Below are 25,257 nucleotides of genomic sequence, written 5' to 3'. Positions count from 1 at the left end.
CTGAACATATATATTGCAATGAGTTTATGGGTTAGTCCATAGTGCATTCTCATTGGCACTATGTCTATAATTGTATGTCTGTATGTGTGTTAGAGATACATGCTTTTAAAAATAACTACAAATCTTCATTGTCCTCACTGTATGTGTTGGCCATAATCACAGATTCCCTGGACCTTCCTAAAATCAATATATTTATGAACAATTTAGTTTTTCATTTTCCAAATATGTCTCAGTTTTGCTATGTTGGATGTGTTGTATGTATTCTTTGGGAAAATCCCAAAACCAAAAAAGGCATTGCATACCGTATGAGCATGGATAGATGACTGAACAGGCCCCCTCGGACAGAGCCTCTGTTGAAGTGACCTTGTTGCAAGCCATAGAGCTCAGTTGGAAAAAAAGACACAAAATGACCACTGGGTGATGCAAAACGATCACATAGAGACACAAAGCAATCACAGAGCATCTAAAGAGAGACTCAAAATGACCGTAGAGGTTTGTAAAAATAATCCCAGAGGCAGAAGAACAACAAAAGACAGAAAATTACCATTATGAAAAAGAAAGAACCAAAAAGACCTAAAACCTAAAAACTGTCATAGAGTGACAACAAAGAGACATTCTGGGGCTAGGGGTGTCTTTTACCTGTCTGTGCTCTGGGGCCAATTTCCTCATAGTCTCTCCATGTAAACACGCTGAGATGAAGTTTGTCCTGCTGGCAAAATGTATTCATGGGAAGAGTATTTACGTAAGAAGTATCGGTTGTTTGAGATTTTTTGAAATGTGCAAATGTTTATCACATTAATAACCTGATTCTATGGATAAGGTGAGGGAGAGGCAGCTGTACATCATACATTCCAGCAGGGGGCAGTCATGGGCGGTGGACACCAACACACCTAGCAAACACGTAAAAGAAGAATGCAAGTCAGTGAAACCGGAAATGTCAACTGCGAAGTAGACTCGACTGATCCCTCTGTACTCCACGTTCCATGATGGAGCTCTGATCTAAAGAAAGAAGCGGTCGTGCAGCGTCGTCGCAGAGCCAGCGGGGAACATGACGAACGGTAGGTGAACTGTGTCGCCGAGGAGCGTCGGCAGCGGAGCGGGTCCTGTGAGTCGACGCCACTTCTGGCGTGTGAAGCTAAAGGCTAGGTTAGCTGTGGACGTGGCCCTGGGCAGCACTGGCAAGTCTGTTGCTTAGCACCACAAAAAAAAACCCAATTCCTATTTATCCGCGTCACGTCCGTTCTCTCCGTGACGGTTACAGATTCACTTCGACGTCCTCGGTGAAAAGCGCCCGTCTCCCAAAACCCTCCACGTTGTACTAACGTCCTATTGGAGTGTGGCTGCACTACGGCGGCGTCGCCAACTAGCATTTGCCAGGACGATCGTTGCACGAGCCCGACAGCTAGCGAGAGCAAAACAACAGGCAAGAATCAAACGAACCAGCCCCCTGTTTGATGTGCACGTCCCCTGCTGATGGGGACACACGACCGACGGTGGTGAAGTCCACTAGCGTGAACACGTGTGGGTGAAAGGGAAACGTGTTGGTGTTGCTAACGGTGGCAATATCAGTCCAAAGTCCACATGAGTTCAACATTGTTATTATGATTATGATTATAATCTCTGTCTTGCTGCTAATCAAAACACCGTTGTCATTTGAGATGACCGTTCATCAGTTCTCCTGCAAATGTGTGTATTTTTGGTACAATAGTTATCTATATAGTTTTATTTTTTATGCCATTTCACATTATTCTTATTCCGTTCAATATTTTCTTATGTTGTACTCCTTCTGTCTCCGGGCTGCTGTAATACCTGCATTTTACCCCACGCGGATCAATAAAGGAATATTTGATCTTCTTGGTGTGACTCTGTCTCAAAGCACGTACAGGACGTGACCGATGGAAATGTTTCATTGGAGTTAAAGTTACTGATGGAGATGTATACCCTTATACTTGTTTCACACCTGTTTCGCCTTAGTTTCTCTTAACAATAATTTTTGTCGCTGCCTTTTTTTCTACGTGATATCGTCTCAGTTTGTCTCTTTGTTGTTCTTCCGACAAAGAGACTTTTGAAGTACCCCAGCAAGAAGGCATGCCTTATGTTATTTCTTCATTATGAATCTTTTTACCATTGACCGTAGTCAGCATGTTTAGAGGTTCACATACGCTAAGTTAATGTTGAGCAGTGTATGTAAACTCTAACATATTTTCACAATCAAGAGCAATCTATTTTCATATAGTTGTTTTTGCAAACAGATTTTGTTGTGTATTTTTGAACATGTTGAATGAGCTGAGCATCCTGCTGACAGACATGTGCTGTGTGACATTGTCTTCCCCTCTTCTGCAGTGTACTCTTTCGACGGCATCCTGGTGTTCGGGCTGCTGTTCGTCTGCACTTGTGCGTACCTCAAAAAGGTGCCTCGCCTCAACAGCTGGCTGCTGTCAGAGAAGAAAGGCGTGTGGGGCGTCTTTTACAAAGGTACATATGTAATGAAATAACAACATGCTGCTTCAGCACACGCCTACACAAAACATCCCTGTAGAGTAGACGCCACAGGTCTAAGAACTAATTTCGGTGTCATCAGAACACGTTATATTATGCCGCCTTTCCATCCAAATTATGTGTACAGTTGTAAGCAAATTTAAATACAGATCCTGCAGCAAACAACTGTTGAAAATGAGCATTTTTTGTCAAATGGTAATGGACTGTCTTGTTATATAACGAGAATGTATGTCTGTTGCCCAGTCACACCCAATTTAACCACATGACTTCATATTGGCTGAAGCGTGTAGAACTAAGAGCCAACCAAAGAAGATTTTACAATCTCCAAATAAAGGTATGCAAGTCAATAATTGGTTGGCAGTCCGTGAGCAGTGATCTTATGTAAACGGGCAACAAGCTCTGCAAACTTCAAACAATATGGATGTAAACTTGATTTGATATTTACTTTCATGTACCAGTGTGCGTGACCAAAAGAAAAGGAAATATGTGTCACTGGGGGATAGGTAGTGTCTCTCAGTGATACAAACCTGTTCACATCATTTACTATGCTTCCCTTGTTCTCTGTGTTTGTAATTTGCCTTCAGTTTTCCTAAATCCTCCTCCTGATCCTCCTCCTCTTTCCTCAGCGGCAGTGATCGGGACGCGGCTCCACATTGCTGTGGCACTTTCCTGTCTGGCCATGGCTTTTTATGTTGTCTTTTTGAAATGATCGAGGCAGACTGGACTGGATGAGCCTGGACGGGTGCAGGATGGGGATGGACACATCGCAGTGGTCATGTGACAATCCTTGACACAGGACACTTTCAGGATTCAGTGACCGATGAAACTCCGTTTCTCTGTGGACCCATGTGAAAAATAGCCAGTGGTGCCCCCTTTTGGTGACTGGGTCCATAACTCCTCCCTCGATAATGTATGTGCACGACAGACATGAAGGGAATCCTTAATCTACCCCTCAATTATTATAGAGAAGAGAGCCTATTTGGTCACATGTTTGGGTAACACAGTGTGTTGTCTCCATCCACACCCTTTAATTATTAATATTGAAGGATGCAGGATTGAGTTGCAGTGTGGTGCAGTACCATATTCCTGTACATACCCCCAAAGTAGCCTGGCTGTATATATTTGGAAGAAATATGACCAACAACTAGAGATTTGTCAGACACATTGTCTGATCAAATTGAAGATGAGCATTTCTGCTCGCCATCAGTGATGTTTTATTCTATATCACTTCTTCTGTCATGGGTGGAGGGGAAGATAAACAAAGCTAATATATGAAGATCTTCTTGTACACACCATGTTTCACTGTTATTAGATCTGCTCACTTTTCTCAACAGTGCTGTTTGGCCTACTTTTTAAGGTTCCAAATACACATTCAACTCTGGTGTATGTTGCATTTACTTTCGCATTTAATACTAGATGTGTTTTGAATGTCATGAATAAAGTCACATAGGAATGACATTTCTGTCACAATTTTATGGCAGAGTAATAACTTTAAAAGAGGCATATCTCAACATTTGGTGAAAATTGGATAACTGTATCAGACTTGCCAAATATGGATGGTGCTACTCATGCCATCTCTCAGCGTTACTGAGTTTAATTCTGCCACCTTATTTATTATTACTAAATTAATTTTAGTTTTTTTTTATTTTGGGGAGGGGGTGCAATGCCGTGTAGATTAAAACCTTGATCAGACACGTTCTATGTTTGTTGTCCTTACAAAACAACTGTTATATCTTTAATTGATTTACAACCCAAATCACATTGGATGGAATTGTGCTTTTTTGGCATTTATCAACAGAACACACAAATAGAAAAGCATCCTTTAAATCAAGTGCAAATCTGAAGTAATCACCGTGGGTCTATCACATGTGTATAGATCTTTATCATCTTTGAACACGGTCATTTTTGCAGAACTGAGAGAGCAGGAGTTTTTAAGTCTGCCAGAAACCAATTGAAATAGGATTTGGACTCTGATTTTGGTATTTCCTTGGATAGTTGTATTTCTTTTATGTGCAGCTTTGACTTCATGTTTGGCATTGCTGTCTTGCTGTAAAATAAAGCATCTCTCATTTTCTCATGTAGATTTTTCTCCAAGATGTCTGTATTTTGCTACATTCAACCTCCTTACTTGCCTGCAAGGCCTGCTGCTGACTAATTTAATAGAGGTGCCCACAACATGCATCATGGTGGGAATTGCGTACATCTGCTAACGGGCAGTGTTTGACATAAGGAATAAAGTTAAAAATATTATTTTGATCCTATCCCCCCCCTAAAATTCAGGCCATAAGAAAACTGGAGAATCACTAAGGCAACAGTATTTGTGCGCCATCTCATCCAGTGAACCCTGTAGCTCATTTACACGTGTTGTAAACGTTCTGGTGGCTTCGTTACAAACATTTGCAGCTTTGGAAATCCACCTGCACCCTGCATATTTACAACCATACTATCATTTCATTGTTTTATCATTCTAATCCCACTGTGCACCAAGGGACATTTCGTGCTTTGCAAATTGTATCCCCCTCACCTGTCTGGTTCTTTTCAATGTCATTGTTTAGCCTGGACTTTTTTTCACAGCAGATGCAGAAGTAGGAGAAGCACATGTGGTAAGTAACATTGGCTCGGTTCTTTTTCAAGTATCCCACTGAACCACTACCTGAAACTGTTGCGGCTAAATTGACTTCAGTCATCCTTCATTTTTTTATTTACACCTGTGCTTTTCCTACTGTGACATATCAAAATCTCTCCTATGAAAAAATGGGATATTTGAAATGTTGACTAATCAGCTGTTGGGCCCTTTTTTTGGGGGGGGGGGGGGGGAGTAATTCATTTGTGTGTTACCAAAAGAAAATGGTAAGTAATTTTCTCTTTTAATTTCTCAGTGCAGAGTGGAATTTCCATCCAACTAATCCATCTGATTTGAACAGAAGATGGCACACGCCTCATTGAGGTATGTGCCATAATAAACGTGATATTATTTTTCAAGTTGAAATTAAAGGTTCTTTCTGTTCATCAAGAATGGAACATCCTTGATTTGCATCATTGAAGTTTAGCAGTAAAAACAAAGTCAAAGATGGCTAATATTAAATATTAGATATCTTTCACTGCTGTGACTGTACTGTACCTGAGCTGCAGGTAAACATCCAGTCATGACAGGCGGTGATTCCCTCCTCATTCCCTGGTCTCCTCGCTGAGACTCAACTCTCGCGAGATGCTTGTAATAATTAGCGTCGGCGGCGCGCATTGGCGTGCACGCTCCCGTTACGCACGCCCAGCGCGGAGCGAGAATAGATCAGGGCGAAAAATCCAGCGAGCGCTCGTCCAGACTGAAGCTTCCTGACCCGAGCGAGTTGTGTGGAGGAAGTTGTCTCCAAGTCGCGCAGACGTGCACGGAGTGGCGTGGGGATATTCTCTTGCCCGACTGCACTGAGTTTTGCACGACCGGGCGGCCGAAGTCGAGCGTTATCCGGGGCCGTCTCTGTTCCGAGTTGCAGCGGGGAGCAGCAGTGAGTAACCGCACCACGTCGTGCCACACGGGGAGGAGAGGAGAGGGGAGAGGGCAGAAGTTTCCGCTGCCTTGTTTTGTCACTGCGGGGCCGGTGAATCCGCAGGAATGTCGCAGAAGGAGAGACCCACTTTCTACCGACACGAGCTCAACAAAACCGTGTGGGAGGTCCCGGAGCGCTACCAGAACCTCTGTCCCGTCGGCTCCGGCGCGTACGGAACAGTATGGTAAGCAGTTGTTGCAGAGTCCTGTCGGGCGCGCTCACACGCACGCGCGCACACACACACACACACACACACACACACACGGCACAATTGCAAAATTGCACAAGAGTGAAGCGGCGTCCCACCAGCCACAGAGGCCCGTCCGAGCTGCTCATCGTCCGGTGAACGCTGCCGCTGACAGAAGAGGAGAACATCACTTGTGCCCCTGTTGTTTACATGTTTCCACACCGTGGCTGCTCCGGAGCGAGGGCGCACCGTGCACGCTTCGGGTTGGCTCGCGTTTCCTCGGCGTGGTGGCGGGGCGGGGCGGGGGGGGGGGGGGGGGGGGGTGTTTTTGTTTTTGTGCACATTTGTCGTCCCGCGAGCACCTGCAGCGGCCACCGCCAGGCTCCAGCAAACACGCAGGGTGTAGCCGCGGACCTTCGCCCGCCCGCACGCTCCGGCGTTAAATGTGCAAATTAGCTGCCTTGTCTTAAATGTTTTTTATCGGCGCGTCTCGTGGAGAAGGACGAGCTGACGAGCGGCGTGCTCGTACTTGCATCGTCAGCCAAAGTGGTGCCTCCTCGCGAGATACGATCTGTGCACACGATACACAGAAGGGGTGAACAACACCGATAGTGACACAATCCAACGTACTGCAGCCACACACACACACACACACACACGAGAACGAGAACGAGAACCTGGCGTTTTGCACACCCGTGCATCGCATGCATTATGCATTTTCTAGCTGGGTGCAGCCTGCAGAGTACCAGAAGGTCACGTGACTGTTCAGAAAGTAGGCCCCCCTCTCGTGCACAGTAAGAGCTTTCTATAGGAGCCCGTCCAGGCAGCGACGGTGTTGGTGGTGGTGACTCTAGAATGATGTCACCCTTTCTCCGGCTGTGGTGCACCCATGACTCACGGTCCCGAGGTTAGGTGGTGGCCTCAGCTGTGACACGTTTTTACTCATCACAGAGTCATGAATGACATCTCCCAGCAGTTATAGCTCCACTGTTCATTTCGACCGCACTTCCACACCCCAGCTGTTGTGCGCCTGTGTGCGGGATTTCTTCTTGCTAATATTAGTGAGTTAACGGTAAACCATGGTCCTCAAGACTGTCTTTGGGAAAGGAAATCCCAGTGCAGTTGAAATGTATTAAACATTATGAGATGAGATGAACGATTATTGATTTATTGATAGGGGAAATTCAGGATCACAGCAGCACAAAGTGTAGCAGCACAGGGGAAAGTGTGATCATAAAATACAGTAGTATGGAAACAGAATCTGAGGTTAATAACACCGAAATTTCCCATCTTGGGATAAATAAAGTATCTATCTATCTATCTATCTATCTATCTATCTATCTATCTATCTATCTATCGATAAAATAGAAACACTATGCCAGAAAATATAACAAAAACAAACACTATTTACAATAACAATACTATATACAATAATGTGCAAAGTTGTTGTACAATATAAAATAAAATGTTATATTTGTATATATATTATATAATAGAAATCTATATGATAGTTATTTGCATAGAAATTATATTGGTGTATTAGTGTGTGAGGTCCAAAACCTGCTTCACAATAAAAACTGTGTATTCGGGATTATGAATTTTATGTCTGGCCCTGATGCTTCAGAATTTTCATATGTATGCAAAGCTCCACTGCATCTTCCTTTCTCTGCTCTCAACATTTCCTGTGATGGAATTCTTCCGTGTTTTCCTCCGATATCCCCCGACCAGGAGCCGTCCACGTGATCAAAAACCTTTTTCTTATACAGTTTACAATAAATTCTGCAAGCAAAGCGGTCCAAACAGAAGGATATCATTAAAACCCCTTTAGAAGGTAGAGAATCTGTAAAGTATAAATATCCACTGCAGCACTTACTCCAGCATGTCACGGCAGTTATATGGTCTGCCGGGCACCTGCTCTCAGTTGCTCAGCCACAGCCGAGTCTTTGTTGTTGCTGCCATGGATGCTCTTTAGTGTCTCAGCATGGACTATGTGGATTTTTGAAAAATTATCTTATAAAAGACCTATGAGGAAAATACACAACCTCTTTCCTTATTTCTGACCTTTGCTCTACTTTACAAAAAAAAGGATCAGATCAGAGCATGGAACTCATTTAGGAACATAATGATTTCTTGCTTTTTCTCATACATCCATTAAATTGTTATTTGGGTGTTTCCCTCATTATCGAAAACACAATGGAATTTAATGATGTTATTGATTTGTGAGGGCACCAGTTTTCTTCAGATTGAAAACACAAACAGTTCTCTGTGAACAGGCCCAGCTTAAGTTCAAAATGTGTTTACTGCACATCGTACTTGAATCTCTCGTACTCTTTTTTAATTACTTAAACTTGGTTCTGCTCATTTTGTGTGTGTTGTGCAAGCGTTCACGAGTGCGTTTAGCTGTTAGTTTTTCTCTCGGCTCTCCTTCTGTGGTTTCAGCACCCAGCAGCACATGCATTTCCTTTGAAGCTTTTATTCTTGGTCTCATGCTTACATGTGCCCCTGCCTTCTTTTATGTGGCATTTATTTAGAGACCACCGTATGTACCATTACATATTTTGCCTTGTTGTACAATGAGGCTAATCTTGTGAGAAGGTGCAATATTGTGACAAGCTCTGGCTGACGCACCTGGTATTAACCTTCGAGAAATGTGCACCGACTTGTCAGCTCTGCAAACAAACTGGAGGCTTACGCTTGAAACCAGCAATTTCACAGGACTTAAGCTCCAGCGTTCGGTCATGTGAGGCACACGGCTAAAGGTCCATGTGAGGTCCATGACTGAGTGACTCTGTGATGTCAGGAGAGTAAAACCATTCATCTTGGTGTAAAGTATATGGATCAGGTCTTTGAGCCTCAGAATGTGTTGGCATGCAGACATCATGGGCCTCTTGGAGAAGTGTTTTTTTTTTAGCTGCATTGAAAAGACCCAGCAGGTGGTGTCCAGAACAATATTCTTCTCATGGTTTCCTGCGTTTTGACATAAAAAGTAGAGCTGCACCAATTTATTGGCTGTTTTGCAGATGTGTGCATGTGTTTTAAAAATAAATATTGTCTGAAACATCATCAAGGACTTTTTAGACCCTCAAATATCAATATTGAGATCAGCCTCCGGCAGCAGAGGTCAGGTGATCTATAAAAGTATATATATAAAGTGAAGCAGAACATTTTTACTTGTAAATCCCAAGATGTCGGGTAGAATTGAAGAAAGGAAAAATATATATATATATATCGCATAGATACATCCTGCTTTCACATACATTCATTAATTAACATATTTTTTATTTCCATCTCATAGCGTACATTTGGCACATCCCTTTTTCTGGGACACATGGAAGCATCTAAAGGACTCTCAGACTATGAGACACAAGACTCTGTGGTGTCATGAAACTGAGATTGAACTGTCCAATTCTATCAGGAAACCAGGCGCTGCTCGTCAGCTGCACAATCCCAACAGCGAAGCGCGGTGGTGGCAGCATCATCATCGTGTATCTGGAAACGCGTGGTCTGTGGGATTGAGGAGTGATAGTTCAGTCCTTTACTTTCATCAGCAGCTCTGTTAGCAGAGCAGATCGGAACATCATGTGTTTAACTGCCCTGTTATAATTTGATTACAGCCGAAGTATGGAAATACTGAGATTATTGCTTCAGCCATGTAAACACGTCCCCCCGGTTATCTTACTGGCACTAAGGTCATAATCATGATAAGCTTGATTTTTTTTTATAAGAACTGGGTTATGAAATCACTATGGCCTGCCACATGTGCAATGAAAAGCAAAAAAGGGTAAGGGTTAGTCCAACATCGATGTGTGAGTGGCACGGATGAAAAGAGCTCATATCGGAAACACCAGTGTGCCTCAGGTCACTGTGTGCATAGCAAAACGACTTGGTGCTCCCGGAGTGAGTGCATCAGGATGATGTGTCCCCAGCTACAGGAAAGTGAGATGACAACAGGGAATATCACCGTGAAGTATTTCAGCATGTAATGCAGCTGTTTGGTTATATTTTCTCCCTCTAGTGCTGTCGAGTATATGCTGGTTATGTGGCGCCGACCTTGACATTAGATTTGAATGCAAATTATGATTAATTATGGAGAAAATTGCCATTTGCTGAGTTTTATGAAAGTTGCTAATCGGTTTACAGATGGCATATGATGTAAATTATGCTCGAGGCAGCAGTGTGTTCTAAGATTATTTAGTGTCAGTTGATTTGAACTGAAAGCTGCACAAGAAATGCATCTGTTTTTGTGACTCTGCTGTAGATGTGTAATTTTTCTCAATTGTGCTTAATAGATGGCAATTTTATGCAAAAGCCTTTTGTCCTTCCCTCTCCTGCATCTCTTGTGAACCTTGTTTCAGAAATAAAGTGAATTCATTGCAAGAAGGAGGGAGAGAACACTTACTACTAACATCTTAACAAGTCATTTACAGTAAACATTTGCCTGCATGCTCATTCCATCTGTTTAGTCAACACACTGCCGGTGATCACTTCTTCCCCATCACCCGGGCCTCAACCCTGCTCCTCGTACAGCCCACGTCTTTATGGCCATTTGTTATTGCACTTCCATTTATTACACACTCAATGGGTGGTGTATGCTCAGAGCCGTCTTGTTTGTCCTGCAGATTAGCAGCAGTTTCAAAAGACGGCATGCATGTGTCTTTGTTTTGTCATTTAGCCCTGGTGTACTCTGTGTTTACTGAGTCTGGGTTTTCCCTCCAGCTGACACATGTGAAAGTTGTTCTGCAAATCAGGAACATGAGAGTACATTGGGTGTGGGAGATTATCTTCGACTTGGTGGAAAAAAAAAAACCCACACTGCCTATCTTTCCGTTCCACTTGTGGATCCATGGCACTCATACTGCTCAATTACACACTAAACTTTAGGAGCTCCCAGTCGTCTGCTTTAAAGAGGTCCAGGTTTGTTGAAATTGTCCAGAGGAAATGAGTCTCATCTCCCATAACTAGTAGAGTGGACATGGCCTTGGTGGTGCCAAACTCAGACTGTGTCAGTAGTTTTATGTAGTTTTAGCAGCTTCCTTCTTTTGTGTATAGACATTTTGTCTGCTCCCTTCTGCGTGTACACGAGTCTGTTTGCAGAAGCAGATTTGAGAGGAAGAGAGAGTCTCTGCACAAAAGTGAGTACAGATCTTTTTTTCTCCGACTGATTTTGCAATCGGCCAATTTTGACGCAGCTTAAGTGATTGACCTGGAAGGAATGTGGTTATTGTAAATGGGTTGTGTTCCCTCGCAGTACAGGAAATGCAGAAATGTCACACAGTTTGGGGAGGCGAGGCCCATTGCCTCACTCTCCCTCTCTCTGCCTTCCTCACAGTCTTTTTTTTGTCCCTGTCTTTATTTATTTTTAAATTTTCTTGGCTAACGTTCCTTTCTGTCCCGCAGTTTTAAGTGACCGTGCCCATTTCATGCTTATTTTACTGCAATGCAACAGGAGCACATGTCACTCTCAGCTTTTATGTTACACTTTCTTTTTTGCCACACCTGTTTTTTCTTCTTCTTTTTTTTAGCACTGACTTTATGCTTACAGCGAGGTATTCTGTTGCACCATCATAATGAAATGAGTCAAACAATGAATGAGGATCAAATCAAACCCAGGCACGCACAATCACGTAGACAGCTTCAGCAGAATCACCAGGGCAGATGCTGGTTTCGATTTAAGGTAACTTAGATATGATGCACATTAAACCATTATGTCGAAACCAGCATAGTTGCACTCGCCACACCAGGGGCAAATAGGGGAACATGGCTATTATGGCTACAATTTAAAAAAATAAATGTTTATGTTCCTGTTTCACTATGTTGTAATACATCAGTTGCTATGTTCCTTGTTTTCCCAGGTATAAAAGCACCAACTGTAATGTTTGGATGGATTGCTTCTACAAGCAATTAAGAATAAGAGATTCTTGAGTGGAGCTGTAATAACAGGTTTTCAGCGCCCAACGGTTAAGTGGACTTGGACATCAGGTGCTTAGCAGTTGAGGCCGGGTTGTAATTATAGATCCAGCAGCCAGGAGCATGTTCACAACAATTCCCCCCCAAAAAAAGATTCCCCAGCTTTGTGTGACCAAATGTTCACTAACCATCATGGTGTCCTGTTAAGTATTTTACCAGAAAATAACTCATGCACGTTTACCCTCTTGTTTTGAACACAACACGGTTGATAGTTGACGATGCAAAGCGCTCTATAAGGAGCAGTGAGACCAAGTGCTCAGTGTAATGCAATTTTTTGCTTTGTTTACTGAGTGATGGCCCCCTGCGCAGTCTCGTCAAGTACCTCATTATCAGTTCAATCGTGGGAAGTGCTTTAGGTTTTTGACATGACACTTGTCATTGGCCTGTTGTAATGAGTTTACTTTTTACAGTTAATCGCTCACTAACGCCGTGTGTGTGTGCTTTTTTTTCCCCAGTTCAGCATATGATATGAAAACAGGCCCGCAGATAGCAGTGAAGAAATTGTCAAGACCCTTCCAGTCCATCATCCACGCAAAGAGAACCTACAGAGAGCTGCGGCTGCTCAAACACATGAAGCACGAGAACGTAAGTGACCTCCACCTCCGACCCCTGGTCACAAATCTCTGGCCATAGTGTGACTCCTATACTTATGTGTAGATTGTTCTGTAGTTTAACTCTGAAGGAAATATTACATGTGTCTGCACATGAACTTGTGCCAAGTAAGTACTTACTACTACTACTACTAATGAGCGTTGAAGCTTACATGGCTCTGCTCTCAGGAATGTGTATGGACGCTAACGTGACATAATAGTTGAGAGGGAACTCATGTGCAGTAATTGCAGACCTCAGTGTGTTTGATGTAAAATTTCTCATACATCAAAAAGTGTAAAATTGAACTAAAAGTTACATTTTCCCTTGCACGCAAGCTACTTTCAGACATGCACTGAAGTCCAGAGGGGCTGTATGTGAAAACGCAAATGTTGTTGTCTTCCTGCCAACCCCCTTTTATAAAATACCCATAGAGTGTCCAACTGAGCCCGTGTTAGAATACAACAGGAGAATCTCCGGAAGATTCACGGCGAGTGAGTGGCCATCCCTCGCCCGAATGTACCAGCTATAGAGTCCTTAAGTGAATAAGGTTAAACAAAATCCCACTTGAAGACAGTTTAATGTCACGTAAACCCGGTACATGTGCACATCAATAAAAGCAGAATATGTTACACCAGCCTCCAGAGTCCAGCAGGTTAAACTGGACGAACAAACATCGAGGCTGATTAAACCAACAGACTCACCACAGACACACTGGAAGACACTCGCTGACCAAGGCTACAAACAAACCTTTATGTGACACTAAAAGACCACCATTACACTGGTATTTGCCCCATTGAGAAGGAATGAAATATAGAGAGTAAAAATGCTTTGCTGTCGCCACGTGATAAATATTGTCACAGTGCTACCTCCAGCAATCACTGCCCTTTGGTTTAGTTTTTTCTTTCTCCCTGTGCGTGTGTAACTACTGTGCCTACAGATACTTGCCCACATACCAAACACAAACACCGACCCCAGTTCCTGTGTGTTATTGTTGCATCCTGCTCACATTTTGACCAAATGAAGAGCATCCTTATGTGTTATGTAATGTTGGTCCTCAATCTGAAGTGCAAGTGTTCAGTTTCTGCTGTCTGTGTGGGAGCAAGTCAACTGGTGAATGGTCAGTGCTTGTCAGTGTGTGTGATAAAGGCTACAAGTTTCTGTTGGTGTTGGCGTCTTTTTAGGGGGAACGGTGGAGATTTGCATTTTATAGTAGTTAGAAATACTAGAGGTAGAAATGACTTGTAATGAGGGGCTTATGGATGAGAGACAAGGTGGACTGCTCTTTTCTCTTGTATCATCAAACTGCAGACACCAGTGAAGTGGTTGCAGATGACGCACTCACAGAGGAAAAATGAAACTGTAGCCTGAAGAATTATGGAACGTCTCAAAGGGGAAAACCCTCCAGCAGCAGTTATAGACCGAGAGTACATCAGGTTCCACAGTAAAATGAAGGCCCGTGTCCAGAAAGTAAATTTCATTTCATATGAACATTATTTTTACATCACTTAGTTGCCTTGAAGAACTCATCACACACACACACTCACACACACGCACACACACACACACACACACACCCACACCCTTGAATTCATGCTTCGAGTATTCTGTGATTACAGATGCCCTCACAGTACAAGCTGGTGTCACGGCAGACTAATATAGTGCAATCCCAAAGCATTCAGATTCCTTCACACGGCAACACACACAGGTGTGTGTGTGTGTGTGTGTGTGTGTGTGTGTGTGTGTGTGTGTGTGTGTGTGTGTGTGTGTGTGTGTGTGTGTGTGTGTGTGTGTGTGTGTGTGTGTGTGTGTGTGTGTGTGTGTGTGTGTGTGTGTGTGTGTGTGTGTGTGTGTGTGTGTGTGTGTGTGTGTGTGTGTGTGTGTGAGAGAGTGTGTGTGAGAGAGTGAGTGTGTCAGTGGACCAATCGGTTTATTCAAAAGGTTGTTTTGCCATTTGCAATCACTGATGTCAGCATGTGTTTCATCATAACAAGAAAAATTGCATAAAGCTGTGCTTTTCACTTCTTAAATCACAAGGGATTGATCTCTACCTTTGCTTTACACAGAGAGAGATTCTCTGTTTTGCTCACACTGTTGCCAGGAGACTCCCTGGGTTGGGATTTCTGGAAAGCCTGCGTGGACCAATCGGCTGTTTGTTGTGGCAGCAATCCACCAATCAGCTCTAGTGTTGTGCCTTGTGTGGGTGGGCTGTGTTTTTTTTTGTTTTTACAATACCTAACCATCTCGGTCTCTCACTCCAGGGGTTGGGGGCAGGGTTGGCACTCAGGGCTGCTCAATGCCAGTGTGCCTGCATGCATACACATGCAGGAATGTATGCATCTACAATTACTCTGGATGAACACACAAACTATCCCCCGTTTTCTCTTTGTTTTTCATCTTTCTACTGCTTTATTCAAAGAGGGATATTCAATTCAACACACTTTTTTTTGTACACAATGACACTCAGATAATTAGTGTTACCGATGAGCGGCCTGTCAAAGTATATATTTCACACAACGTGTTTGGCTTTTCCTGTCATGCAGTCACAAACTCACCAAACCTGCAAATGGCATCTCCAGCAGTTAAAAGACATGCCAGTGAATATATTGTCCAGCCTGTGGAAGAGCAACACATTCAGAATTTAAATGGTATTAGAAACAACTGGCCATTGTTGGATTAAGCATGTGAAACCAGTTAGCTGTAACTCCTAACGTGACACATTATTTTTGTGCAGGTCCCTTTCTTTGTTCACATTTACTGGTGCCTGTCATGTACAGACGTTTATCCGATGTCTGATGCTTCCTCTGAATTCATATCTGCTGTGAGGTTGTTATCAAGTCCCATGTATGTGATTCAGCCACTTGGTAACCAAAACAGTGAGCAAGGATAACCAAGTGTACGTCACTAAATATAAAAGCAAGTAAGAGTCCTTGAACTTGATAAGGATATCAAGGCAGTCTTGATACTTTTTAATTCTGTGAATATGGAAGAAATATCCAACACAGTTTGAGGTCCAAGTCAACAAACAACTGTGGTGCTTGTGCAATCACGAAGGAAACAACACTGACTCTGCTGGCACCAGTTTAATAAAACTGTATCTGTGTATCTTTAATTGGAATCTGTCACATAATATGATTTTGCTATTGTTTCCCAACCTCTCCGCCTCTCTTCTTGCTTTCAGGTGATCGGCCTCTTAGACGTTTTCACGCCAGCGACGAGCTTGGAGGAGTTCAGTGATGTGTAAGTCACTTTTTCTCTCCCGGTCACTCGAGCCTTTTAGTTTTTCCTTTGTCTCCGTCTCCTTCTCCATTCTTCAAATCTATTTCTCGCTATAGTTTCCCCCCAACTAACACAATGAAAGCGCTCACGTCAGATTAACACTGCGCTGAAACTAGAGTGACAAACACATTATAAGCCATAGCGCCATGCGAGTCCAGAATGTGGCGGGTTGTACCAAGGTGAATGTAAGGTGAACATGTGCGCTGTGCACATCCCAGCCAGTCTCCATGGTAACAGCCATCTGGCAGTCTCTGTGTGTGGGTGTGTGTGTGTGTGTGTGTGTGTGTGTGTGTGTGTGTGTGTGTGTGTGTGTGTGTGTGTGTGTGTGTGTGTGTGTGTGTGTGTGTGTGTGTGTGTGTGTGTGTGTGTGTGTGTGTGTGTGTGTGTGTGTGTGTGTGTGTGTGTGTGTGTGTGTGTGTGTGTGTGTGATACTTAATCAGTTCCCCTGAATTCTCTGCACGTTGTGGAGTCCCCAAGCTTATTGTGTAAATGTGAGATGACCTTACACACACACATGAATGAACAAAGACACCAAGCACTGAGGTCGAACAACGAAGATCATGTCATTTGTCTTTCATGGTACAGGTACGTGAAATGAATCCTTACAGTGACCTGTAGCAGAGGCAGACACATGCACAGTGCTTGAGTCTTGTTGTGGAATGAGGTTAGAGCAGATATACCATGTACACACTTCACATACACACCACTAGTACAGTTGGCTGTATAAACATGCCATTATCAATAAATGATAAGTGAAACAACTCTGCTTTTTCCCACCCTTTACATCAGTTTCCTCCCCATTCTTTTAGTGCAACAGCTGCTGCTACTGGCCATTCTTTTAATACAATAATTAATATAGTTTAACAGAATAGTATGTATGCAACTTTAAAATAAACTTGTGTTTACATAGAAGGCTTCTCAAAGAGTGCATACCTTTGCCAAGGCTAACACCCTATTTCGCCATGTTCCAACTAAGTGAAAGAAAATCCTGGATCTGCCTGTTTATCCGGATTTGATGTCATGTTTTTTTCATTTTCATGGAAATCGGTTGCGTCGTTTCTGAATAATCCTTCTGACAGACAAACAAACTGCAATGAAAGCATAACTTCCTATGCAGAGGTAATGACACTCATAATAAAAAGTCATGACAATTATTTTACTAACATTTTTTTCCCCAACAAAGCCACAGAATACTAAACGATGACACCACACGTAATAGCAGCCAGTAAGGAGGACGGTGAAAGCACAGAACATGGTATTTTGAGACCACATCTGATTGGCTGTATGATTTGCAGGTATTTGGTGACCCACCTAATGGGGGCAGACCTCAACAACATTGTCAAGTGTCAGAAGCTGACCGACGACCACGTCCAGTTCCTCATCTATCAAATTCTGAGAGGCTTAAAGGTCAGTGAATTTCCAGCGTAACACAATTTCTCAGTGCTCAGTGGATGGTTCCCTTAGATCCTGCGACTGCTTCACTAGACTGAATCCGAAAGATACAAACTTTTCCTTGGTCAGTTTATTGAAAATGTAAAAATTAATTAATTGAGTAGTTGTGGAAACATAGGAATGGGCCTATTTAATGTTTTTCTGTAAGCTGAACTTTGACATCTGACCCTAAAGTAAAAGGATCAGTGTGAAGGTTTTTGCTGTACTACTTGCTGAATAAATGATTAATGATCTTTGTAATTGTTTGACCAAATATCTGTTTCTCACATTTATCATTCATAATTATATTTTCTACTCAGTGAGTTTAAACTGGATTTGTCTGATAGCACATTTATAGTTTTGGTAAATCCTGTTTCTGTGTCACATAGTTGAACACACAATCAGCTATTGTGATTAAAAGAAATGGCGAATGGCATATTCTTTTTGAGTTGTGCTGTTTTAAATATTGCATATAACAAGTCATTATTTTCGTCTTTCCTCTTGCAGTACATCCATTCGGCAGATATCATACACAGAGTGAGTGATGACCCTGTTGCATGTGCTTGATGTTGAATAGATTATATTTATTTTACCCAGAGAATATACATGTCCCGTACTGATCAATCACTGGATCATGTTAAGTAAAGAGAAGGGGGGAAAGTGACATCTCTGTCTTGCCTTTCTTCTCCTCAGGACCTGAAGCCCAGTAATCTGGCTGTCAATGAGGATTGTGAGCTCAAGGTGAGAAACAGTCGATTTACATCAGTGTTCACTATATACGATGTAGCTCATCATTGAGGTGTAGTTGTTTGTTTTAGTTTGCTGTCTCCCTAAACTTCTTATTCTCTCTGCTCTGTCTCTGCTGCACACAAACATCACTTAATGCGTCAGATCCTGGACTTTGGTTTGGCACGGCACACGGATGATGAGATGACAGGATACGTGGCCACCCGGTGGTACCGAGCCCCGGAGATCATGCTCAACTGGATGCACTACAACATGACGGGTACAGGCAGACAGTCAGTCAGAGTACATTTTGGCTGCAGTTAAATGCAACACCACGTTCATTGTGCGCAATTTCGTGTAATTGAAATTGTGCAGAAATAGCTTGCTGACGTGACAACTATGTATTTATGGTGGTTCGATTAGACGAAAGTGCTCAGACAATAATTGAAAAAAAATCTTATTTATCAGACAATGAATGATGAGGGTAATTTCAGAGGAACTAGAACAGCTTTTCAATTTTCTGGTTGAGTCAACATGACGTTAAGGTGGAACACCAGCCAAAGACTCTGAAGCAGACATCCTATTCTGATCTTCACTCCTCTTACATGGTGTCGGCATAAACTGTCAAATACAGGACATTAGTTGTGTTGCCTTGCAATTGTCAAGTGCATCCTCTTTTTCTTTTTTAAATCTGCAAGTTTTATTTTCTTTGACCTTGTACACTAAATTCAAATAGCAGAATTTTTTTTAGATGAACAAACTTTCGTGTTTTTAACAGATTCTGAAAAAAATACATGCTGGTTGGTTGAATTTGCACACACTGGCATTGGATTTTCTCACGATCGTCTTTGAGATTTTTCTACATCGTGATTGGACCGCCTGTGGTAAATTCTGTCAATTGGACTTGATTTGGAAAGGCACAAAAGCCATCTGTGTAAGGTCTCACAGCTGACACTGTGTATCAGAGCAAGACTGATCAGGGTTGAGGGAAAGCTGTATTGAGCAAAGAACGGAGACATCCTTAATGAAAACCTGGTCCAGACCGCTTATAACCTCCGACTGGATGATGCACAAAATCTCATAAATCTAACCTTATCTTTTTATGATTCCCGACTCTGTGTCTTTAGTTTTGCCTATATGGCCCTAATACACCATCATAGTGTTGAGTGTAGATTATTGAGGCATATTTTGAAACAGTTTTTATTATAAAGCTTTAATATAAAAACATTTTGATGCACACTCCCAATGTGCAACCCTATCTTGAGCTTGTGTATGGAAAAAGTATCTTTTGATAAGTTAAATATAATGTAATTGATACTGAATATATGAGACAATTTGTATCTTTTTCTAAAGTATTCACCATGCTGCATGTTTTGTCTTCTTAATAGTGGATATCTGGTCAGTGGGCTGCATCATGGCTGAACTACTCACTGGACGGACACTCTTCCCTGGTACAGACCGTATCCTTCCACCGCTGTCACTGCCATGCAAATATGATAAGGCTTTTTGGAGTCAACTTGTATGTATTGGTTAGATCTTGACGAGGTCGTGGATGGAAGCTTTCTTTTGTATATACTTGTGATTAGATTTACAGAAGTTGCATGAGGATTATTGTCTGCTGCAATGTCAGGCTGTCACAGAAGCTGTTTCTTTCTCTCTCTCTATGTGTTTAATACAAAAATATGCAGATAGACAAGGCGTTATTAGGACACACACACACACACTTTAAAAATGCACAAGTTTGCACCCACACTGCCATGGTTATGGTCCTCTTAAAGATGAAAATCAGGAGCCAGCTGTTGCATAATATGTCTGTGATTCCTGCTCTAAGTGATCAGTGAATATTCACCAATGGAGAGAAATTGGACACTAATTGGTTTCACGGCATGTTTATTACCTGATCTACAAATGAAAAATACGTTTTACAAATGTGAACGACGATTTGTGTGAAATTTTGTGTATTCACAAATGTGTCTTCCTATCCACACATAGATTACACGTAATTTGAACACATGAACACATTTTCCAAAGAAAAAAAAGAAAAAGAAAAAGAAAAGCTGTCTATTAAGAACTATACATGTCACCATAATGCGACTAGGATCCTAAGATTCAATGTCTTGATTCTAATATTGCGTTATTTGCAAAACGACCAAATTTTGCAATCCTTGGCTAACATTCTTCATTTTTCTGACTGACATTGAATGAATGAAAACGTTTCATCCAACGCAGATGGCAGCTTCCACTGGTGAACCTCTCACTCCTCTCTCCTTATCCGACATCCTCCGTCCCTCCTGTTTTTCCTTCATGTGTGTGTCTTGTAGACATTGATCAGTTGAAGCTTATTATGATGCTCGTCGGAACGCCAGGGCCCGAACTCTTGATGAAAATCTCTTCGGAGTCAGTGAGTGTCAAGTGCACTGCCCCTCCCGCCGGTGTGTTTGTTGCCTCTGTGTTACTACTAATTCCTGATGCTACCATCACTAAACTGCTCCCTGGAAGTTAGTTTGTTTCTGAATGGCTTCATTTGCTCTTTAGCACCAGGCTTTGGTTTTCACTTGTCTCTAGCATGCACTATGACTTCTCAAATTCTACTAATCTCTTTATATGACGGATACAAACGCCTTTAGTGAATCAGTGGGTTACAGTGCTCTGAACTCTGGATAAAGGTTATAATCAGTCAAGAGTTGCTGTGTATCAAATCTCAAAAACCGTCTTCCTCCCTCATCCATCCTCTTCACCCTTTGTGTCACCCCCCCTGCCTCCCTCTCTACCCCCCCATACATAAACTACCCGTGCTCTGTGAGGTGCTGATCTCCACCACGTCTTGATGCCCCTTGACTCAGAAGCTGTAGATATAAACCAGCTGACACAGATAATGCGCCTGACGGGGACGCCCCCAGCCTCCCTCATAGGCAGGATGCCCAGCCATGAGGTGAGCCACATGCCCCCTGCCTCCCCACATGCCCCGGCTCATACCGCCGCTGCAACCAGGGCCATGCAGCAGCCGCCCATCAAGCTATACGCAGATCACTGAATCGACATAGAATCGATATATTGAAATATTGCCCACCAGTCCATCCATCCAGCCATCGTCTACCGCTTTATCCATTTAATGGTCACGGGGGGGGGGCGGGGTACACCCTGGACAGGTCGCCAGCCTATCGCAGGGCTGCCCACCAGTCCTTCTCTGCATTTTAGCCTCTGCATTCACGCCACTTATTCCCTGTTTCCTCTTTGATTTACCTTGCTTGTCACAGCAAGGCTTCCCAGAATGCTTTGCCAGAGCAGCGAGTGTGTTCTGATGAGCTATGCTGTGGCACAGTGTTTGTTAATGAGTGTGAACTAGGTGTTAATTAAAGTGCTGGAAGCATTGAAGGACGTACAGCCAAGTCCTTTCTTGTTGAAGGAAAATTGAATAGATCAATGCTAAGTATGTGAAAAGATTTCAGATTTTCTGCTGTCGCACTTCAAAGGGCCCGATTTCTTTTAGCTCTTTCACTGTTTTGTTTACCATCTCTCGCAGGCGAGGAACTACATTAATTCACTCCCCCAGATGCCGAAGAGGAACTTTGCTGATGTTTTTATTGGTGCCAACCCTCTCGGTAAGTTCCTTCCTCACCCACTGGCTCTGGCTCACTGAGTCCCTCTAGTGGAATCATGAAGACAGTCTTTGCGAGGGTTGTCCTCAGTTACTGTACAAAAACATTTGTGTGTAGTTATGAAATTACACCATTTTAATACTTACCTGGTTACATTACAATGCTTTCACACCTGTAGCTTGGTTAGTTTGGACTGAACCAAAGGAAAAAATGATATGGAAAATGGAATGTATTTTTTTTTATAGGCTTTTCTAGTCTTATTGACCACTCAAACTGTTTTACAGTACAACCATTCACACACATTCATACAGCGCTGCTATGCACTGCGCTTTTTCTGTCACATTCATACACTGGCCGAATGGCCGTCAGAGGCAATTTTAGGGTTAAGTGGTTTGCCCAAGGACACTTTGGCATGCAGACTGTGGGAAGCGGGGATCTAACCATAGACCTTCTGGTTGATGGATGACCCTCTCTACCTCCTGAGCCACAGCCACCCCTGTAAATTATACATGTTTACTTTTTAGTTGAGGTCCTGTTCGTGTTCAGGCTTACTTTTCTTCCAACTAAACCAAGAGAAGGAAAGATGATGTCATGCAGATTGGACAGTTTTGACTCTTGTCATGCTGCATCATCAATCAATGTGGAGAAATAGAACTGTAAGTAACTGTCAACTGCTCCGGTTGTTTGGTTGACCGTTTTCCCACCAGCCCAAATTAACCTTACAAACAGAACAAACACAGTCGGGTTCATTTTTAACTTAACCAAACAGTGTGTGAAAGCCCAGGTAATAGGGACGAGTGTTTGGGTGGATTTTTTTAGGGGATTAAACAACGGGTTGTCATTATCAACTTTCTTTAGCACAGACTTTCCTTGTAAACAAGTTTGCGCTCTGCCCGTTGTCTTTTCACTCTTTCGTTCACGCTTCATTCTCACCAATAATCCTCTCTTTGCTGCTGCTGTGTTCAAGCGGTGGACTTGCTGGAGAAAATGCTGGTTTTGGACACAGACAAACGGATTACAGCGTCTGAGGCTCTCGCCCACCCGTACTTTTCCCAGTACCACGATCCAGATGACGAGCCTGAAGCAGAGCCTTATGACCAGAGCTTTGAAAGCCGCGATCTGGAGATTGAGGAATGGAAGCGTGAGTTGGCACATTGTGGTTACCTAGGCTATGATTTGTAAGCTTATCTGTTGGGCAGAAAATAGGTAGATTAAGGGTTATGTGTTCAACGTCTTGCTAAATATTTTATATAAACCTCAAATTTCTTTTCCAGAATTAACCTACGAGGAGGTTCTTAGCTTTGTACCATAACCGTCCGATGGCGATGAGATGGAATCCTGAGGAAGAAGCACCTTTTTGTTTTCCATCTTTTATTTTCCAAGGGACACTCTTTAAGGACTATCAGTCTTATGTGACTATCCACCGCTATCCTCACACACACCTTGCACAAACGTGACATTCAAGTGCCTGCCGTCATTCATCTCTGGGGGACGTTGCGATATCAGGGATAAAACTCTACATCCTGTTCATCCAGCCCCCCACTTTGTCGTATTTGTCACCCCGCGTCCCCCAATGTGCTGAGGCAGACTTTAACTCTCCTTATATTTTAGCGAGTATTTTGCCTCAGACATTCATTGTTTATATTGTGCCCCCTCTTTGATTCACAAAAGTAAAAATTACATGTCAGTATCTTAAAGCAAATGGTAGAAATTGAACTGCTGATATGTATTTTATTAAGTTGTACTACCTGGCAGTAATTAATAATCAATTAATAGTTTAAAACCATGATGCGTCTAAAGTTGATCTTTTCTCCACATACTAAATTAAATGTTGTTTTCTATCGGTGCATAGACCTTTTGTAAATATGACAGTATTTGTAGTATTTCAGGTAAAACACTTACAATATGTATGTAATATTTGCTGAGACACGCCTCAGCTGGCCCCTTTTGACAGTATGAATTTTATTCCTAAAGATTAGCCTAAAAACACATATAAAAAAGATACAGCCTGTAATTTATTACCCCTTGTGTACAGAATAGTCTGAAAAATGCTCAAAGCTTAATTTTTCTTATTGCTGGAATTGAAGGGTTACAGTGTTCTGTTGTTAACAAAAATTAGTTTGGAGAGTGTGACCCATGTATCACCCATTTAGCATTTTGTTTATTTTCCACTCCTTTTTCTCCATATGAATTATTTTAGCTCTTCTCTTCTGTTGTTTCAGAGGAATGTTTTAGCAAATAGTCACCTACAGGACCACTTGAGCATGATAAAGCCAGATTAGGCTCACTAGTTTATTGAAATTTGATGTTTTCCATAACCAAATCAACAGACAGTGTAATTTAATCATTTTGCATTCATAAAACACAGTACTAATAATGTTTATTGAATGTTGGGGGCAATAGTTTGCCTGTATTTATGATCTTTTGTTATGTTGTTTGTATATGGATATCAAAGAGAATTATTTGTCAGAAATTGAGGTTCTTTTTATTATTTATGAAGAGCTTACTGTATCAGAAACCAAATGTTTCACCAGTAATTCCACACGTCAGTCAAGCCGTGGGGACTGCAGTTACAGTTTGTGTACCAGAGCCAATAATGTTATCAACTTGTTGCAGACAACCACGTCAGTTCAAATCCATTTGACAAACTCTGCTCATCTTGCAGTTGTTTCTCATTTGTTTTTAAAGAATTGCTGAAAATGTATTTATCTTACCGTTTTCTCTGAGGTACTGCCTTCGCAAATTATCCTGTTAAAAAAACATGGCAATAGAATAATCCAGAAATCAAATCAAATTTAAGTATTACAAGTTAGTCAACATTAACAACGATCAACAAGCAGCTTAACTGTTGACTCCTGTTTATGAAGTGGGAAGACATTTAACACATTTCTTTTGTGTGTGTGGACCATTGGAGAAATCAAACAACATCCACGTGACATACAAGATGTATCCACAGTTGTTCTGGCTGATGTCAACCAAAAAATATCCGTGTCTTCACAATTTCATGTGCAACTGCTTTCATATAACTTCGTTTTCATGTAGTCCTTTTTCTAATGTATTATTTTATTCTATCAAGATGTGATGTTATTCTGTTAAACTGATTGCTTTTTATTATGCTAGAACCATATTTGTAATTCATTTGAATAATTTAGTAGGGCACATGTTTGTGTGAAAAGAGTGTACGTTTACTCACTGGATGCTGAAGGGCAATGCTGAAGCCTCATACATTATCATTTTTAAAGCCACTGCGTCGATTAGATATGATATTTATCTCATCCATATCCCAGTGTCAGCAGTTATTTGGTTATATAGTTGCTTTTCCTGATATGTGTTCATATCTTTTTACAATGTACTTCATCACGTGTACCGAGACAGCAGGCAATGCCAGATGTAAATACCACCATTAGAAAATAAAGACTACTATTTTTCAAACCTG

At 42.1% G+C, this 25,257-nt stretch overlaps 3 protein-coding genes across 20 annotated transcripts in view; 2 read left to right on the top strand and 1 right to left on the bottom strand.

Annotated features, from left to right (window-relative positions):
* Nucleotides 1–6,450, bottom strand: part of LOC118309883 (protein FAM107B-like) — a 9,484-nt gene extending 3,034 nt beyond the window's left edge. For 2 of the 17 annotated variants that reach the window (XM_047332828.1, XM_047332826.1), the window contains exons 1-2: nt 640–898; nt 303–382 (exon numbers count right to left, since the gene is read on the bottom strand). In XM_047332828.1, coding sequence (XP_047188784.1) covers nt 303–382; nt 640–669 — 110 coding nt within the window. In that variant the 5' untranslated portion in view covers nt 670–898. The other 15 variants (XM_035632491.2, XM_035632498.2, XM_047332822.1 and 12 more) reach the window with 14 other exon arrangements.
* Nucleotides 911–4,580, top strand: tmem167b (transmembrane protein 167B). Its single transcript, XM_035632501.2, has 3 exons — nt 911–1,058; nt 2,344–2,475; nt 3,126–4,580. Exons 1-3 carry the CDS (start codon nt 1,049–1,051, stop codon nt 3,206–3,208), a joined length of 225 nt encoding a protein of 74 aa, XP_035488394.1. The 5' UTR covers nt 911–1,048; the 3' UTR covers nt 3,209–4,580.
* On the top strand, nt 6,100–25,257 carry LOC118309879 (mitogen-activated protein kinase 14A). 2 transcript variants are annotated; one of them, XM_035632471.2, is made up of 12 exons: nt 6,100–6,228; nt 12,654–12,783; nt 15,968–16,026; nt 17,361–17,472; nt 18,004–18,033; nt 18,190–18,237; nt 18,388–18,502; nt 19,611–19,682; nt 21,075–21,154; nt 21,746–21,824; nt 22,789–22,962; nt 23,096–25,257. In XM_035632471.2, exons 1-12 carry the CDS (start codon nt 6,110–6,112, stop codon nt 23,131–23,133), a joined length of 1,056 nt encoding a protein of 351 aa, XP_035488364.1. In that variant the 5' UTR covers nt 6,100–6,109; the 3' UTR covers nt 23,134–25,257. The 2 variants fall into 2 exon arrangements, with proteins under 2 accessions (XP_035488364.1, XP_035488365.1); XM_035632472.2 differs by lacking the exon at nt 21,075–21,154 and adding an exon at nt 20,544–20,623.

Source organism: Scophthalmus maximus, chromosome 6 (genome assembly GCF_022379125.1).
Source record: "Scophthalmus maximus strain ysfricsl-2021 chromosome 6, ASM2237912v1, whole genome shotgun sequence".
Classification (NCBI taxonomy): domain Eukaryota; kingdom Metazoa; phylum Chordata; class Actinopteri; order Pleuronectiformes; family Scophthalmidae; genus Scophthalmus; species Scophthalmus maximus.
This window is presented reverse-complemented; position numbering and strand designations above follow the sequence as displayed.

Coding starts and splice junctions, on each gene's coding strand:
- tmem167b (XM_035632501.2), top strand. Junction 2,476..3,125: donor GTGGGGCGTCTTTTACAAAG/GTACATATGTAA, acceptor CTCTTTCCTCAG/CGGCAGTGATCGGGACGCGG.
- LOC118309879 (XM_035632471.2), top strand. CDS start 6,110: ATGTCGCAGAAGGAGAGACCCACTTTCTACCGACACGAGCTCAACAAA. Junction 18,503..19,610: donor GATGCACTACAACATGACGG/GTACAGGCAGAC, acceptor TCTTCTTAATAG/TGGATATCTGGTCAGTGGGC. Junction 21,155..21,745: donor GCAGGATGCCCAGCCATGAG/GTGAGCCACATG, acceptor CATCTCTCGCAG/GCGAGGAACTACATTAATTC.